This window comes from Centroberyx affinis, unplaced genomic scaffold (assembly GCF_046629955.1).
Source record: "Centroberyx affinis isolate AG114_WGS23_722 - 3 ecotype Tasmania unplaced genomic scaffold, CSIRO-AGI_Caff_v1 ptg006736l_1, whole genome shotgun sequence".
Classification (NCBI taxonomy): Eukaryota; Metazoa; Chordata; class Actinopteri; order Beryciformes; family Berycidae; genus Centroberyx; species Centroberyx affinis.
In genome coordinates, this window is record NW_027283417.1 from 1 (window position 1) to 17,233 (window position 17,233).

Consider the following 17,233-nt stretch of genomic DNA (forward strand, 5'->3'; position numbering starts at 1 on the left):
TAGACAGTATATATATATATATATAGAGAGAGAGAGAGAGATAGATATGACTTATATGTGCAAAATCACATGTTAAATAATCAAATGAATGTTCATCCCATTGAACTGAATGGTAATGTTAGGTGTGATGTCGAACAAAACTGACTTTCAAATAATATTCCTTTTTTTTTATATTAAGAGTTTTATTGTTCATTTTTACCATTATACAAAACAAACAATAGACAAGGAAAATTCAAAAGACAACACTGCATAAAAAAAACAAAAAAAACAAAACAAAGCAACAAAAACAACAAAACAGAAATAACACGGGGGGGGGGGGGGGGGGGGACAACATTCGACAGGTTTCACTTTCTTATACATTCTTTATACAAGCCTACAAGAAAGTGGCCAGAGAATTGAATAAATAATATTCCTTAAAATGTTCCATATCTCATTTTGTCAGAGTTTTTAAATAACATCTGCTTCTCATCATCAGATCAGACAGCAGAACTGATTTCAAATCATCATCATCATCATCATCACAGTGTGATTCCACTGAAAGACGATAAAAGATAATACTGAATTATTTCCCAGCCCCAGTTGTGTGTATAATACTTTTTCTTGTTAATGAAAAAAAAAGACTTGTGGTGCTGCAGACCCCAAACTACATTCTCACCTGAAAAACATGAATGAACAGACGGGCAGAGAGAGAGAGAGAGAGACAGAGAGAGAGAGACAGAGAGAGAGAGAGAGAGAGAGAGAGAGAGAGAGACACAGAGAGAGAGACAGAGAGAGAGAGAGAGAGACACAGAGAGAAAGAGAGAGAGAGAGACAGAGAGAGAGAGAGAGAGACAGAGAGAGAGAGAGAGACACAGAGAGAGAGAGAGAGAGAGAGAGAGAGACACAGAGAGAAAGAGAGAGAGAGAGAGAGAGAGAGAGAGACACAGAGAGAGAGAGACAGAGAGAGAGAGAGAGAGAGACACAGAGAGACACAGAGAGAGAGAGGAGAATTGTTGGTCAGCGTGAAATACAGGAAGACTTTGATTTGACTGAATCTGAACTGATCTGAAGACATCAGAACAGAAAAACATCCAAATATGACTATTTTTTGGTCAAAATGCTTTTAAAGTCATTAAATGTTATTTCAGTTAACTCCGGGACAAGATGTGTTTCAGTAAAACTCTGCTGTAGACGTTCATACTGTAGAAATAGAGAATAAAGGCCTGAAGCCTCTCGGAGCCGCTCAGCTGACAGAGTCTGGGTCAGTGGAGAGTTTTAGTGTCCCTGATGCTTCAGAGGCTTTTCCTCCCGACAAGAAGAAAACTCTGGAGGAAACTCTGAACACTTTGGTTTTGGCATGAAAAGGGTCAAATGTAAAGAGATTGAATATCAGCACAAAATATCTATCGGCGTTGGCTTCAGAAACCCACACAGTCGAACCCTAGTGTGTATAGATCTATATACTGTATGTACAGTACTGTGCAAAGGTCTGAGGCTCATGTAAAAGAAAAAAAGTAAAGCGAAGATGCTTTCAAAAATAATTAAATGAAAAGTTTCTAAATATCAAAAAAAGTACATGTAAAATAAAGAGCAGTCTACTGACACACTAATGCAGAAAAAAACAAAAACCCATCTAAGACACAATTTATATAAAAACTCTTGGGTGCCTAAAACACACCCAAGCACAGAACTGTGTATAGAATCCTATTACTTGCTGCTGGGAGTAATTCTTCCCCACAGGGATCAATAAAGTTTCATGATCTGATCTGATCTCAGCAACAGTGACTCGAGTCTAGGGCTGTCCCGAATAACATTTTCTGGGCTTCAGAGCTTCGGTAGTAATCAACAGCGAATATTCGAAGCTTCGGCTACAGCGGGGGGGGGGGGGGTCGAGCGAGCTAGAGAGAGAGATGGTCGAGGGAGCGGTAGTAACGAGAAAGCCGGTGAATCAGAGAAATAAAACGTTATTTTCTGTTTCACAGCGGTTACGTTCTAAAGCGCAGAGAGAGAGAGAGAGAGAGAGAGAGAGAGAGGGAGAGAGAGAGAGAGGGAGAGAGAGAGAGAGAGAGCCCTGTATCAAAATACCGGTAGGCTACCTTAGAAAAAAGATAAAAATAAAAAAGATCAACGGAGAAATGTCTTGTCTGGCGATCAGCAAATGTGACTGACGTTTGAATGCAAGTAAAAAAAAGAAACTGCTTCGCCTAATGCTAAAATTGAGAATCGAACACCTACCCAACGAACGAATATCCGAATAGTGGAATATTCGGGTCCGGCCCTGCTGGAGTCCGTGTTTTCCACCGACTTTCAGCTCAGAAGCAAACAGACAATCTCAGAGCAGACAACGAACCAGCTGAGGCTCCTGGGCCCGGCTGGACCGGCTGGACCGGCTGGACCGGCTGGACCGGCTGGACGTAACGAAGTCTGTAAGCCGTGTGCCGGGCTGAGCCAGGTCCAGCCTGGTGAGGGATAGTTACACCTGTTGCTCCGCCTAAAACCAGGACCAGGCCCCGCCCCGCCCGGGTCAGTACGCTGACACACTCTACCACCGTGAGAGTCGCCGCTCCGTTCACGTTGCTATGGTTACAAACAAATTTACTTAAGCCAACGATTAGATTAAAAACGACTGCTGAGCCGAAGAAACGGAAATTAAATTACTCTGATTGCGAAACAAGAAAAATTATTGAACTGTACAGTAAGTATATGCGTATTTTAGTATGCAAACAAAGCAAAGTTATGCCATAACTAATAAGAAAAAACAAAGACGTCTGGCAGAAGATAACAGCAGCAGTCGATGAAGCAGAGGGAAAGACCTTCTCCAGGCAGCCAGGAGAGACTCCAGCCTGCTCAAAACCCCCAGCGGGTGGGGGGCGGGGGGGGGGACGGGGTGGGGGCGGGGTGGGGGCGGGACGGGTGGGGGACCCCCTCCTAAAATCTCTCCATACAGCTCTATCATGCTGAGTTTTTTGTCCATCGACTAATCGATTAATTGACTAATCGTTTCAGCTCTAGTTCAAACAGAGAAAAAATCAGCCTGAAGCTGACTCAGCAATCTGACTGCAGTGAAGATCCATCATGACAGCATCGTTTATGAAGTTATTACTATTATTGTAGTATTAAAGTATTATTACCACAGTAATAATAATATTATTGTGGTAATATAATAATATTATGATGCTGAAGTATTAAAACATTTATTAAGTTCTCAAGTAAGTTTTTACCTGAGAACTTAATAAAGTTCTTGAATTGGTTCTGAAAAATGTGTCATGAACCTTTATTTACCTTTTAATACCTTTTAATTTGCCCCAAGCCTAACACGATTTAGTGGGCTACTGGGAGTCTTAGAGCTGTGTGTGTGTGTGTGTGTGTGTGTGTGTGTGTGTGTGTGTGTGTGTGTGTGTGCGCCCCCCCCCCCCCTCACACCCCTGGGTGTGTTGCCAAGCAGCGGCCTCAGCTGGCTTTTAGCGCCTTCCAAAACATGACATCATCTGAATAAAACCAGCCAATAACAGGAAGGAAGACAGACAGAGAGAGAGAGACAGAGAGAGAGAGGGACAGAGAGAGAGACAAAGAGAGAGAGAGAGAGAGAGACTGAGAGAGAGACAGAAAGAGAGACACAGAGAGAGAGAGAGAGAGACACAGAGAGAGAAACAGAGAGAGAGAGAGAGAGAGACAGAGAGAGAGAGACAGAGAGAGAGAGACACAGAGAGAGAGACACAGAGAGAGAGACACAGAGAGAGACACAGAGAGAGAGACACAGAGAGAGACAGAGAGAGAGACACAGAGAGAGAGACAGAGACAGAGACACAGAGAGAGACAGAGAGAGAGACACAGAGAGAGAGACACAGAGAGAGACACAGAGAGAGACACAGAGAGAGAGACACACAGAGAGAGAGACAGAGAGAGACACAGAGAGAGACACAGAGAGAGAGACACAGAGAGAGACAGAGAGAGAGACACAGAGAGAGAGAGACAGAGAGAGACACAGAGAGAGACACAGAGAGAGACACAGAGAGAGAGACACAGAGAGAGACACAGAGAGAGACAGAGAGAGAGACACAGAGAGATGAAAGATGGATATTTGATATAACAGGGATAGATAAGATTTTACCCATAAAAGTAAGGCTGGGTATTGGCAAGGAGCTCATGATACATTGCAATACTCTACATAATTTACAGAAAATGTAAAAATAGAGCTGAAAATCCAACTTGCTGTGTTCCACCTGGTAGTCTAATTTGTACATCACATTATATTGATAACTCAGCAGACAAATTGAGTCAAAACTATTTAATTCAAAAGGGATTTGAGGGAAATTTAAGGGCATTTTAAATCTATTTAAAACATGAATAATTTTTTTTAATGTATCGATACGAGGGGCTGGAAAATCAATACAGTATCATGGAAAAAAATATTGCAATACTGTATCGATTTTTTTGCACAGCCCTACATAAAAGTTAGAATGAGATCTTTTATGAATCATTGCTCTGTGTGTGTGTGTGTGTGTGTGTGTGTGTGTGTGTGTGTGTGTGTGTGTAAATGAGCGTCATGGTTACTGCAGCATGTCCTCCTGGGAGTGAGCAGGCCAACAATACACTTCTGTACCGCCAAACAAAGACACTTCTACTGCTCTGCCTCCTCCTCTTCCTCCTCCTCTCTTCCTCTCTTCCTCCTCCTCCTCCTCCTCTCTTCCTCCTCCTCCTCTTCCTCTCTTCCTCCTCCCTCCTCTCCTCTCTTCCTCCTCCTCCTCTCTTCCTCCTCCTCTTCCTCTCTTCCTCCTCCTCCTCTCTTCCTCCTCCTCCTCCTCTCTTCCTCTCTTCCTCCTCCTCCTCTTCCTCTCTTCCTCCTCCTCCTCTCTTCCTCTCTTCTTCCTCCTCCTCTTCCTCTCTCTCTCTTTCTCCTCCTCCTCCTCTCTTCCTCCTCTCTCCTTCCTCCTCCTCTATTCCTCCTCCTCCTCTCTTCCTCCTCTCTTCTTCCTCCTCCTCTCTGCTCCTCCTCCTCTCTTCTTCTTCCTCCTCTCCTCCTCCTCTTCCTCAGTATATATGATCACATACTGTAGTACAGCACAGATCACACACACCACACCTATCCTCATGGTAGATGTTAATGAGCCTCATGAGGCTGACTGTAATACTGTGGGATGATGTCACTCTTTTTTTTTTAGGATGATGTCACCCTGTTTTTGGATGATGTCACCGTGTTTTAAAATGATGTCACCATGTTTTAAAATGATGTCATGTTTTAAAATGATGTCATGTTTTAGGTTGACGTCATGTTTTTAGGATGAAGTCGCCATTTTGTATGAACTGAATCATGCTTTAGAAATTAGAAATTATTTAGAAATGTAAAAAAATGAAAATGTGTGTGTGCCAGGGAATGTGTTTTGTTTTTAACATCTCTCTCTCTCTCTCTCTCTCTCTCCCTCTCTCTCTCTCTCTCTCTCTCCCTCTCTCTCTCTCTCCCTCTCTCTCTATCCCTCTCTCCTTCTCTCCCTCTCTCTCTCTCCCTCTCTCTCTCTCTCTCTCCCTCTCTCTCTCTCCCTCTCTCCCTCTCTCTCTCTCTCTCTCTCTCTCTCTCTCTCTCTCCCTCTCTCTCTCTCTCCCTCTCTCTCTCTCCCTCTCTCTCTCTCCCTCTCTCTCTATCCCTCTCTCCTTCTCTCCCTCTCTCTCTCTCCCTCTCTCTCTCTCTCTCTCTCTCCCTCTCTCTCTCTCCCTCTCTCCCTCTCTCTCTCTCTCTCTCTCTCTCTCTCTCTCCCTCTCCCCCCCCCCCTCTCTCTCTCTCTCTCCCTCTCCCCCTCTCTCTCTCCCTCTCCCTCTCCCCCTCCCTCTCCCTCTCCCCCTCTCTCTCTCTCCCTCTCTCTCTCTCTCTCTCTCCCCCTCCCCTCTCTCTCTCTCAGCCATGTCCTCCGGTGTTGGCTGGGTTTCTGGGTGCTGGCGTTCTGGTTTTTGGTGGTGGTGGTTTCTGGTTCTGCTCTGGTCTTTCTGTCAGCGGCGTTACCTTCGCTCGGCCGGACGCTACAAGCTTCACGGCGACCGGTACTGCGACTCGGAGGACCCGCCCTACAAGTTCATCCACATGCTGAAGGGCGTCAGCATCTACCCCGAGTCCCTGAGCGGCAGCAAGAGGATCGTGCGCGGGGCGCGGCGCGCGGACCGGCCCGAGCGGGACGGGGAGCGGGCCTGCGGCGCGGGGCGGGGCATGGTGCTGGTAGACGCGGAAAAACAACATCCTGGACGTCCCGGGGCAGCTGCAGATGAGCCACCTGGTGCCGCCCGCCGGCCCGGGCCAGGCCCAGACCCAGACCCAGAGCCGGGCCCGGCTGGAGCGGGCGCTGCCGGTCCGGGCCGACTACTGCTGCCTGGACAGCAGCTCGGCCGGCAGCAGCGAGACGGCGTCGCCCTTCACCCCCGCCTCCTCCGACCCGGACCCCGACCCGGACCCCGAGCCCGGCCTGGGCTCCGTCAGCCTGGCCGTCGACTACAACTTCCCCAAGAAGGCGCTGGTGGTGACCGTGGTCGGCGCCCGCGGGCTCCCCGCCATGGACGAGCAGGCGGGGAGCTCGGACCCGTACGTGAAGATGACCATCCTGCCGGAGAAGAAGCACCGCGTGAAGACCCGCGTGCTGAGGAAGACTCTGGAGCCGCTGTTCGACGAGACCTTCACCTTCTACGGCGTGGCCTACAGCTCGCTGCCCGAGCTCACCCTCCACTTCCTGGTCCTCAGCTTCGACCGCTTCGCCCGCGACGATGTCATCGGGGAGGCGGTGGTGCCGCTGAAGGGCGTGGGACCCGAGCACCGGCCGGGTCCCACCTCAGCCAGCAGATCACCAAGAGGAACATGCAGGTGAGCGAAGGCTTTACACTCATGTGTGTCATGTTGTGTTTGTAGTTGAGGGCTTGTGGGTAATTTTGGTTCAGCTGTTCCTTCCTGTTCCCGTTCCAGCATCAGTTCTAGTAGCTGCTGCAGTTTAGGAATGATGTTCATAGAGCTGCAACGATTAATCCATTAATCGATTAGTTGTCAACAATTAAATTCATCGGCAACTATTTTGATAATCGATTAATCGGTTTGAGTCATTTTTTAAGAAAAATAAGTCAAAATTCTCTGATTCCAGCTTCTTAAATGTGAATATTTTCTGGTTTCTTTATTTACTCCTCTATGACAGTAAAGTGAATATCTTTGGGTTGTGGACAAAACAAGACATTTGAGGACGTCATCTTGGGCTTTGGGAAACACTGATCCACATTTTCCACCATTTTCTCACATTTTATAGACCAAACAACTAATCCATTAATCGGGAAAATAATCGACAGATTAATCGACAGTGAAAATAATCGTTAGTTGCAGCCCTAGATGTTCATATCTCCAGTTTAAAAATTACAGGTGATCACATCCTTAAAAATTTTGCTATTTTTAAACTATTAAAGTCTCAGGAAAGCTAATAATCCAGTTGTGTGTCAGCTGGTGGAAATGTAATTTTGGATTGAACCTTTCCCAGAGAGCTGGCTGATAAAAACGCCTCGGTCCAAACAGAGTTCAGAAACGTTTCAGTTTTTTCCTCTGATGAAACAAACTTCAAGTGGAACCTGACCAAAATATATATATATATATTTTTTTTTAACTGATTTTTTATTCAACACACATAATACAGAGAACATACAACTTGGAGGAGATGCATATACAACTACACTTGTTTTAACTTATATTCTTTTCATGTCTGTTCTGAACATTGTTATGAAATAATTCTTCTTCATTGGTAATAATAATTTTCATACTACATAAACATGAGCAGCACATATCAAATACCGCACCACTCGTACCACCAATGAATTAACAATACAGTAACTGTAGTATTAACCTGACAGACTTTGAGGCTTCTACCTGAGAAAGAAAGAAAAACAAGTGTAATAGGAATAAAATGAGAATAACAATAAATACAATGAAATAAATAAAAGTAAGAATAGGAAAAAAGAGGTGACTAAAGTTCTGGCATTGTCTGTATTAATGTTGACCATCTTCCAGCAAACCTGTCTGTTCTCAGCTGTGATCTTGCTGTGATTTTCTCCATGATGAAGACATTTTTCACCCTGGCTCTCCACTGTGTTATTTTCTGACCAATTCTGACCAAAGTATTTGAAATACTGACTGACTAACAGACGGTGAGAAGACTGATGGACCAGTGAGCCGTCCTGAAATCAGAAATAAAAAGCAGTTTGTTCTCCATGAATCTCTCCAGCTCCGACTTTCTCTGTTGCAGGTTTCCCCACAGCGCAGACACGTTTATGGAACTTATTAATATTTCCCCTCTTGGTAAAAGAGTAACGCACTTCAAACAGCTTTTCACTAGGCACCCCCAGCAGGAGCCACGCCCGGCGCTTCCCACAATGCACCTGTTTAGCACTGCAAGCTAAATAGAGGAGATGGGGGATAAAGAAATGTTTCAGAACAGCAGTTCAGTTCTGCTCTTTATAGCCAGAAGGCTCTCAGTTGAGTTTATTTGCAGGGAATCTGTGGGTCCTTAAAAAGTCTCAAAAAATACAAACATTAATTATCTAAGTTTTAGGCATTTTAATGTATTAAAATATCTTAAAAGTGAAGGCAGAGAGCGGTGACACCAAATCAGGCTGTCTGCAGGTTTCACAAAGAACTTTTTAATGCTGCCTGGAATGAAATTTAACACCAATTTAAAAACCAAAATAAAGACACAAATCTGTCAAAACCTGAGCTGAGGAAAACTGTGAACCAAAATGACTAGTTAAGGGACATGAAGTCCAACTGTGTTTAGTAAAGCAGACGATGCAGATTGTTCTGCTAACCTGTTCTGGATTAAGAGCAGACAAAGAAACCTGTTGCTGCACGAAACATGAGACTGAACAACTGGATGTAAAAGTCCACATCATGTAAAGCAGGACTCCCCTCTCCTCTGGTGATAAAGGAGTTGGATGGTCTATCTAAACATGGTGAAAGTATCAAAACTAAATCCACACAATCCATATTAGTGCAGCGAGCCTCTAAACGAGCCGTTTGGACTTCCGTAACTTTGTGATGTCACAAAGGTTCGCTCATTATCATTTTTGTAAGAAATAACAGACTAACAAAGTGTTTTTTTCAAAGCGGTTGAGCGGTTGTCGTCGTTTATTACCGGAGAGTTTTCCCTACCTGTAGCCGCCGGGCCGCGGCGTCTCACGTTTCACTCTGGAAACGGTTAGCCGATCGGAACGGAGGGGTCGTTAATATTAATGAGCCTTAAAGACACGGAGACAGAAACGGCCTGTTCTCGGTAAGGCTCAGAGAGATGCTGGAAAATGAACGTGGAGAAATGGATTGAGAGTGTTTTTGGTTCATGACACCACACACACAGCTTTGAATGGACACAAAGACACTAAATAAAACTCTGGAGGATTTGGAGCTTTAACTGACCGTGTGACGTCCAGCACAGTCTGCGGCTCAGGACCTTTGTCCAGTGTCATCCCTCTGTCTCTCCCAGTCTTTCCTGTCTCTCTCTACTTACAACTGTCTAGAAAAAAGGCAAAAAAACCCAAATCTTTAAAAAAAATAAATGAATAAATAAAAACCTGTGATGGTGTTCTCTGTTCTCGCGTTCTTGAGAAGTTCGTCCTCCGAGGACCGAGCAGAGAAAACTGCTGGAAAAGACAAAACAAAACAAAAAATTTACCTGCCCAGAAAAATTTTCCAGCCAAAATACTTGATATACTTTTCTATATTTTTCATAGAAATGTTTTCAGACAACTGTCTCTCCCCACTGGCAAGTATCAAATAAAGGCAAAAATCAGTGACTGACTCAGTGAATCTTCTGTCACTTTCTGTGTGTGTGTGTGTGTGTGTGTGTGTGTGCAGTGTGAGAGTCGCGGGGAGCTGCTGGTGTCTCTGTCCTACCAGCCCGTGTCTCACCGCCTCAGTGTGGTCGTCCTGAAGGCCAGACACCTGCCCAAGATGGACATCACCGGCCTGTCGGCAAGTGAGTAGAGAACGAGACTCTGAACACAACACACTCCGTCCAGAGAGTCGGGCCAGTGTGTGTGTGTGTGGGGAATACGAGAAGAGTTGTGTGAAAACTCACAGTAGTGAGTTTGGTGATACAGAAATATTGCAATATTTTGTGAATATCACAGTGTTTCCCATGTTATTGAATATATAATAATATGCACTCAGTAGTAACTAGGGCTAGACTGATATCTGATCTGATATTAAACTGGGATCTGCTCCAGTCTCATATGATGATATGCAGTTTGACTTATTAAAGATTTCTTGTAGAATTGATCAATTAGTCCTTAACCTGACATTTTGATTAGATTCCACACAGATATGTAAGGGATAATGCCCGACGAGGAGTCCATTATCAGGAATTAATGGACGACGGGGAGTCCATTAATTCCTGATAATGGACTCCTCGAAGGTCATTATCCCGCTTATACCATGGTCACTTGCCAAAGAAAAAAAATTAAGACCATTCATTTATATTTTCATGTGTTTTGTAATCAAAATCTAAAGTTTTTCACAAGCCATAACTCAGTTTCCCTGGTAACACCTGAGGGTTTGACTAATACCTGGAACAATCATTACCGTCCCATAAGGTTCTTATGCAACGGAAACGTTGTTCACTGCTCCAGTAAATAGGACGAACCTTAGATAGGACTTGGCAGCAGGAGATATTTCTAGTCCGCTCAGCTCATAGAACCCTTTGGCTCAGCTAGGAGCCAGAAAGCTAACGTTATGCTAGCAACATTCAAAGTCAATAACAAACAGTAAATATAATTTGACAGTATGTTTAACAACAAGATTAGCTAGCTATCAGCCATGTCATCGTCCCCAAATCAATATCAAGATTTTCACGAACAAACAAATTGTAAACGGAGGCTTTGACTGCGTCCCTGTTGCTATGGTTACTCATTTTAGATACAGGCTGATGCTACGTAGCCAGCGCATTAATTTAGAACGTGAACAGACAGTTTCACTGGAACTACTTAGTAGGTGTCCATTATCAGGAATTAATGGACACCCTGCAGCCAATCAGAATCAAGTATTCACCCAGACCATGGTATAAATGTTATTATGTTATTGTTATTATTGTTATTATTATTATTATTATTATTATTATTATTGTTATTATTATTCTTAACAACAATTTCAATGTAGAGAACATCAGCACAAAATCTGTGGCATCACCAGCCTCATTCTGAAAACTTGCCTATCAGCCTTCAGGAAGCCAGAACCTGTTTGCTGCTCTCCTCTGCAGATCCGTACGTGAAGGTGAACGTTTTCTACGGCCGCAAGCGCATCGCCAAGAAGAAGACCCACGTGAAGAAGTGCACGCTCAACCCGGTGTTCAACGAGTCCTTCATCTACGACGTCCCGCCCGAGCTGCTGCCCGAGATCGGCGTGGAGTTCCTGGTCGTCGACTTCGACCGGACCACCAAGAACGAGGTGCTGGGCCGCCTGCCGCTCGGCCTGCACAGCCCCTCCCCCTCCGGCTCCGCCCACTGGAGGGAGGTGTGCGAAAACCCCCGCCGGCAGATCTCCAAGTGGCACAACCTGAGCGAGTACTGAGAGTCCGCTTCCCCGCCGCCGAGCCAGAAAAACAACACCGCCGCTGGGACTCACACAGCGGACGCCACTGGGAAAACAATGACTCAGTATACAGCACATTTACGACACACACACACACACACACACACACACACACACATATACACACACATACTGATCATGGTATACTCTCTCTCTCTTTCTCTGTCTCTGTTCTCTCTCTACCACGGCTACATTCACAAAACTACTACGAACGCAACTAAATGGAACCAGATAAAAGAAAAAAAAGCTGTTTTTAAAACCAAAATGTAACCATGAATCCATCTAAGACTGTTAACTTGTCTCCTCTGGCTGTGTCGATGTGTGTAGACGGGGGGAAGGAATGCTCAAAAATGTACAAAAAAAAAAAAAAAAAAAAAAAAAAATGAAGAAAAAAACAAACAAACAATTCCCCTCTTGCTGTTGTTGTCATGCAGTTCATCGCATGTCTGTCTGAAGAAAAAACAAAACTCTTAAGAAATGAAGAGTTGAGAACTGCTGACATCACTCTGACATCACTCTGATTGACAGGAAGAAAATAGACCTGTTTCAGCTGTGAAAAAAAATACAATACCTGATATATGAAAATTGTAACAGTTAACACCGAATATAACAAAACGATCCAGTTTTAACTTAAAATAACGCTGAATATATCAAAAATAATAACAGTTTTACTATTCAATAGGACCAAATAGGACTGCTAGAAACTCCATATTAACATGATGAAACATTTTCAATGTTTTGGGGAAGTAGGTGTTAGCTGGCAGCATGCTCTCCGTCTGCAGCGATGCTTTAGAAAGAAGAAAACGTCAGTTCACCGCTAACAAGGTTCAGTTTCATGAGGAAAGCGTTGACAGGAAGTGAGACGACGCCCTGCTCCCGCTGCTCTACTGGACCGAGTGGATTTACTGCATTTACAAGACGACTGTGTGTGACTTATTTCATGGTGTTGATATCCGAGTGCTTTTGAAATTGTGTGTAAAGACGGTAAATAGCGTCAACATCACCCGGCCGAAGACTAGCTGCTAACGAAACCGCCTGCTAGTCGGCGCCGGACTGAGAGACGATGATGATGATGATGATGATGATGATGATGATGATGTAGTATACTTTGTTTTTAACATGACCGCGTTCCTCTAATATTTAATTTACGACGTCCCGAAGACTTTCCTTCTTTTCTTCTGTGTGTTGTTTTGTATATTCTCATTCTATCCATGACCAAATTTGTAATCTAATTTGCACTGATTTGTAATAGGATTTTCCCCTTTGTAGAATGTATTCCTGCAGAAGTCATCAGAGCGGAGTTCAGGAAAAGTGTTTTGGTTTTTTTTTGTTTTGGCACGGTGATTATTTCCCGGCAGGCTGCAGGTGAAGCTGGTCTGAAGAGAGGCTGCTGGCTGCTAGCTGGCACCGTTAGCATATTAGCTACACATGCTAGCATTTGTTCTGTTTATCACCGCAGCCTACGAGCGTAACTGTACCATGCTAATTTACTCAGACATTAAACGCTACAGAAGGCTGTTAAAGGAATAGTTCACCCAAAAAAGAAAACTTCTGTCCTCATCTCCTCCCCCTCATGCAGGTGAAACTCAGGTGAAGTTTGTCCATATAACACACAGGGAGGCTGCAGCACAACTCCATAGCAGCCTTCTCCAAAACAACTGAAGTCAGTGGGGACCAGTTCTTCAGAGTTCCACAAAGACCTACAGTATATTTACACCATCATTTAGTGCAAATCTGAACTACAGCTGATTGATTTGCGACAAATAATGGTGTATAGGTCTTTCTATGTTTTTGTTTTGGAGCTCTAAAGAACAGGTCCCCATTGACTTCAGTTGTTTTGGAGAAGGCTGCTACCAAGTTGTGCTGCAGCCTCCCTGTGTGTTATATGGACTAACACATTTCACCTGAGTTTCATTTGGCATGAGGAGGAGTAGATGATTGAACCTTTTTTCACCAACATGGCTGACGTTCTTCCTCTTCGTCTCAGCAGGTTATTGATCGCTTCTCTCCGTCGCCGGCAATTTTAAGAAGCCAACTTTCTGTCTGTGACACTGATTTAGTGTTTAACATGTAAAACACAGTCCAGCTGTTGTCACTGACACTGTCGGACGGCTGAGAGACGAGAAAACAGCGATTTGATGGAGTGTCACACAGCGCTAACAGACCAGAAATGACCGTCAGCCAGCCTGGTTAGCCAGTTAGCTTGTTGAGCCCGTCGATCAAAGTCGTCTCAGGCGAAGTGGAAGCACGTCGGCCATGTTTGTGAAAAGCGTCTCTGAGCTCGCTGTTGATTCGCTCCCTGCTGAAACCGCTTTCTACTCTCAAATGCAAAACTCCTACAGACTGATGGTGACAGGCTGCCTGCTCCAAACTTCTCTTTCTTATTCTTTCCAGTTAATACGTACCAGTTAACCGTAGAGTTTAATGTGTTTCCGGGTCCAGTTCCAGTTCATCACACAGCGTCACATCTGTTTATCAGCCTTCTTCCAGCATTGTCGACTAAATCTGCTGACAGTTTGACAGCTACTGGGATAAAAACTCAGAAGATTTACATTAAAACAGCAACAGACAGCTGTCCTGTGGCTGTGTGTGTGTGTGTGTGTGTGTGTGTGTGTGTGGAGACAAACAGCTGAAACTGCTGCATCACTGTTTTTTTTTTTTAAAGTGCCACCCTTGGATTTGGCTTGTCTCCACTCATCTGACATTTTTAAAAGCTTCATCAGTGCAAATGGACAGTGGATCTGAACGGAGACCGTGTTCAGGAGGTTCAGTCACATCAAGATGCAGAGCAAGATGTGAACCACTAGAGGGAGCAACCACCTGTGACTCTGCAGCCCAGTCTGCACATTAACGTGAGGGTTTCTGTACACTAGACAGACTTCAACTCCTGTCTGCTCCGCCTTTTAAAATGTGAAGTTTGATTCCCCAGACCAGCTGGGAAAACCCGGACAGGAGAGCGAGAGAGAAATCCTCCCTCCTCCTCCCTCCTCCTCCTCCCTCCTCCCTCCTCCTCCCTCCTCCTCCCTCGACCACCGCTGTCCCTGCACTGGGAATGTGTGAACCTGAACATACTGTATGTGACTCTCTCAGATGTCGGTCGCCTCGCCTCAGTAAAGGCCCGCTCACACCCAGAACGACAACTAGAGCAAAGTTATTAACTGTGAAGATGACTATAAAAAGATTTAAATCCTGTCTGTGTTCCCACTGCAGCTAAAAATAAAAACAAACTCTAACTAGAAATATATTTTTGGTTTGATCTCACAGCGATTTCTTTGTGGATGCACAGGCAACGATAAAACATTTTGGTAACACTTTACAATAAGGGTCACTAAGTTAAGGGTTAATAAGCATTAACTAACGCTTAATTAACAGTTAACTAATGTGTAATTTACTAATGGTGTTCATGTTAACTAATGTATTAAGTTATACATCATTTAATAGTTTAGAAAGATGACTTAATAATGTATAAATTAATACCTTAGTTAACATGAACACCATTAGTAAATGATTACCAGACACATTAGTTAACTGTTAATTAAGTGTTAATTAATGCTTATTAAGCATTAACTAACCCTGTGTTTTTCTTTTTCTCTGTGATGCTTTATTGTTATTGTATTGTATCAGGGCGTCATTGTAAAACAGGGCACCCGCTCTCAATTGACCACCCTGAATAAATAAAGGTAAATAAAAAATAATAAATAATGAACTAACCTTTAATTAATGTACCCTTATTGTAAAGTGTTACCAACATTTTAAACCAATTAAATGCTTTGTCCGCTGAGGAATAATAAAACAATATTGTTGTGAGTGTGAATGCTCCATCCTTACAGTTTATATTAATCTTTACAGCCGTCCCTCTAGATGTGACTGGGCCTTTAAATCGGTTAAAACAAAGCGTGTCCAGATCCAGATTTAACCGGAAACCAAAGCCACAGAAACACGCAGATGATGGTTTCTGTTTTCCATTTCCAGACTGCATTACTTGTTTAATCATTGGAGAACAAAAAAAAAAAAAAAAGCCCAGAGGCGTCAAAATACTCTCTATGAAGAAGAAAGCAGTTAGTGCAAACATGCTGATGAGTTTTAACACATTAGAAATTTCAGATTGTGGGAGTCATGCTGTGACCCGCCGGGTGAGAGCCGGTGGCACCACCATCACCAGGATGTCCCGCAGGTCCTGGAAAGGTCTAGAAAAAACCACCTTGAATTTCATAATTATTTAAATTCAAGGCCCCAAAAATACACCTCTGATGCTGTTAAATTTCAGACTTAAATTCAGTTTTAAAGGTCTGAAAACGTTGCAGTTTGTTCCCAAGAGCCGTCATGCTGTAGTCTGTCATGTGGGAGGAAAAAAGCTGTAAAATAGTCCTGACTGTAGATGTGTACAGATGAAGGTGTTGTCTGCTGTCCATGGAGCTTCTGTGTGTGTGTGTGTGTGTGTGTGTGTGTGTGTGTGTGTATGTGCGTGTGTGTGTGTGTGTGTGTGTGTGTGTGTGTGAGCGCCCCCTGCTGTAGACCTGGATGCTAACCTGTGTGTTGGGTTCCTTAACACTCACTGGACGTGCAAAATAAACGAGTTAGCCATGGCTGCTCCGTCTGATGCTTCGTTTATCTCTCTCTCTCTCTCTCTCTCTATCTCTCTCTCTCTGTGTTTCTATCAATCTCTTTTTCTGCCTCTGTCTCTTTCCCCCTCTCTCTCCCTTTCTCTTTCTTTCTCCCCTCTCTTCCTGTATTTCTCTCTATCCCTCTCTCTCCTCTTTCCCTCTCTACCTTTCTCTCTGCATTTCATTCTCTCTTTCTCTCTCTCTCTCTCTTTTTCTCTGTCTTGCTCTTTCTCTCTCTCTCTTCTCTGTCTTTCCATGTCTGTATTTCTATCAATCTCTTTATCGGCCTCTGTCTCTTTCCCTCTCTCTCTCTTCCTGTATTTATCTCTCTCCTTCTCTTTCCCTCTCTACCTTTCTCCCTGTATTTCATTCTCTCTCTTTTCTCTTTGGGTCCATGTCTCTTTTACTCTCACACACAATTTCTCTAGTATTATTATTATTCCCTGTTTAATTACACAGCTCCCTCTGGTGGCCATATGAGCTGTGGGCTCAAAGCAGCAAACACACACACACACACACACACACACACACACACACACACATACACACACACACACACACACACACACACACACAGACACACACACACAGAGAAAATAAAATGCCACTTGAATTGGACTTAGTGAGCTGTAGAGCTTTTGGCTCAGCAGTCCTAGTCCTTTCTCTTTTGTTCTTTCTGTCTCTGTAGCTCAGCACAAACTTACTGAACTCTTCGGTTTTCCATCCGCTACACCTGTGGTTCTCAACATGGGGTGCAGGGACCCCCCAGAGGTCCTTGAGCGGTTCCAGGGCTTATTCAAAGACATTTCAAAGGCTTCGGCTAGCTCTCTACTCTGAATCTGTTTTCATATCTGAGGCTTTTTCAGTCCTCTGTTGAATGGCAGATACACCTAAGCTGGAAAAATTGAAGTAGTCGCTTCTTAATATTATAAATATTGATATTAATTGGTAGGGTGAAAACTGCTTGCCATTAGCAAACTTTTGCTATCAGACTCCTTTCTGTATACAGAGTTATGTGGGGAACCAGAAACCTTCTCAATACACATATCAAGGAAATGTACCT

At 44.0% G+C, this 17,233-nt stretch overlaps 1 protein-coding gene across 1 annotated transcript; it reads left to right on the plus strand.

The window, feature by feature from the left end:
• Positions 1-5,873: 5,873 nt before the first annotated feature.
• LOC139639023 (synaptotagmin-11-like) lies at positions 5,874-11,545 on the plus strand (the record flags this gene model as incomplete). Its single annotated transcript, XM_071513059.1, is given in 7 exon segments — positions 5,874-5,924; positions 5,927-6,196; positions 6,198-6,761; positions 6,763-6,783; positions 6,785-6,820; positions 9,836-9,956; positions 11,235-11,545. Coding segments are annotated over 7 exon segments (1,374 nt in total), but the record flags the coding sequence as incomplete, so codon positions are not given.
• Positions 11,546-17,233: the final 5,688 nt, after the last annotated feature.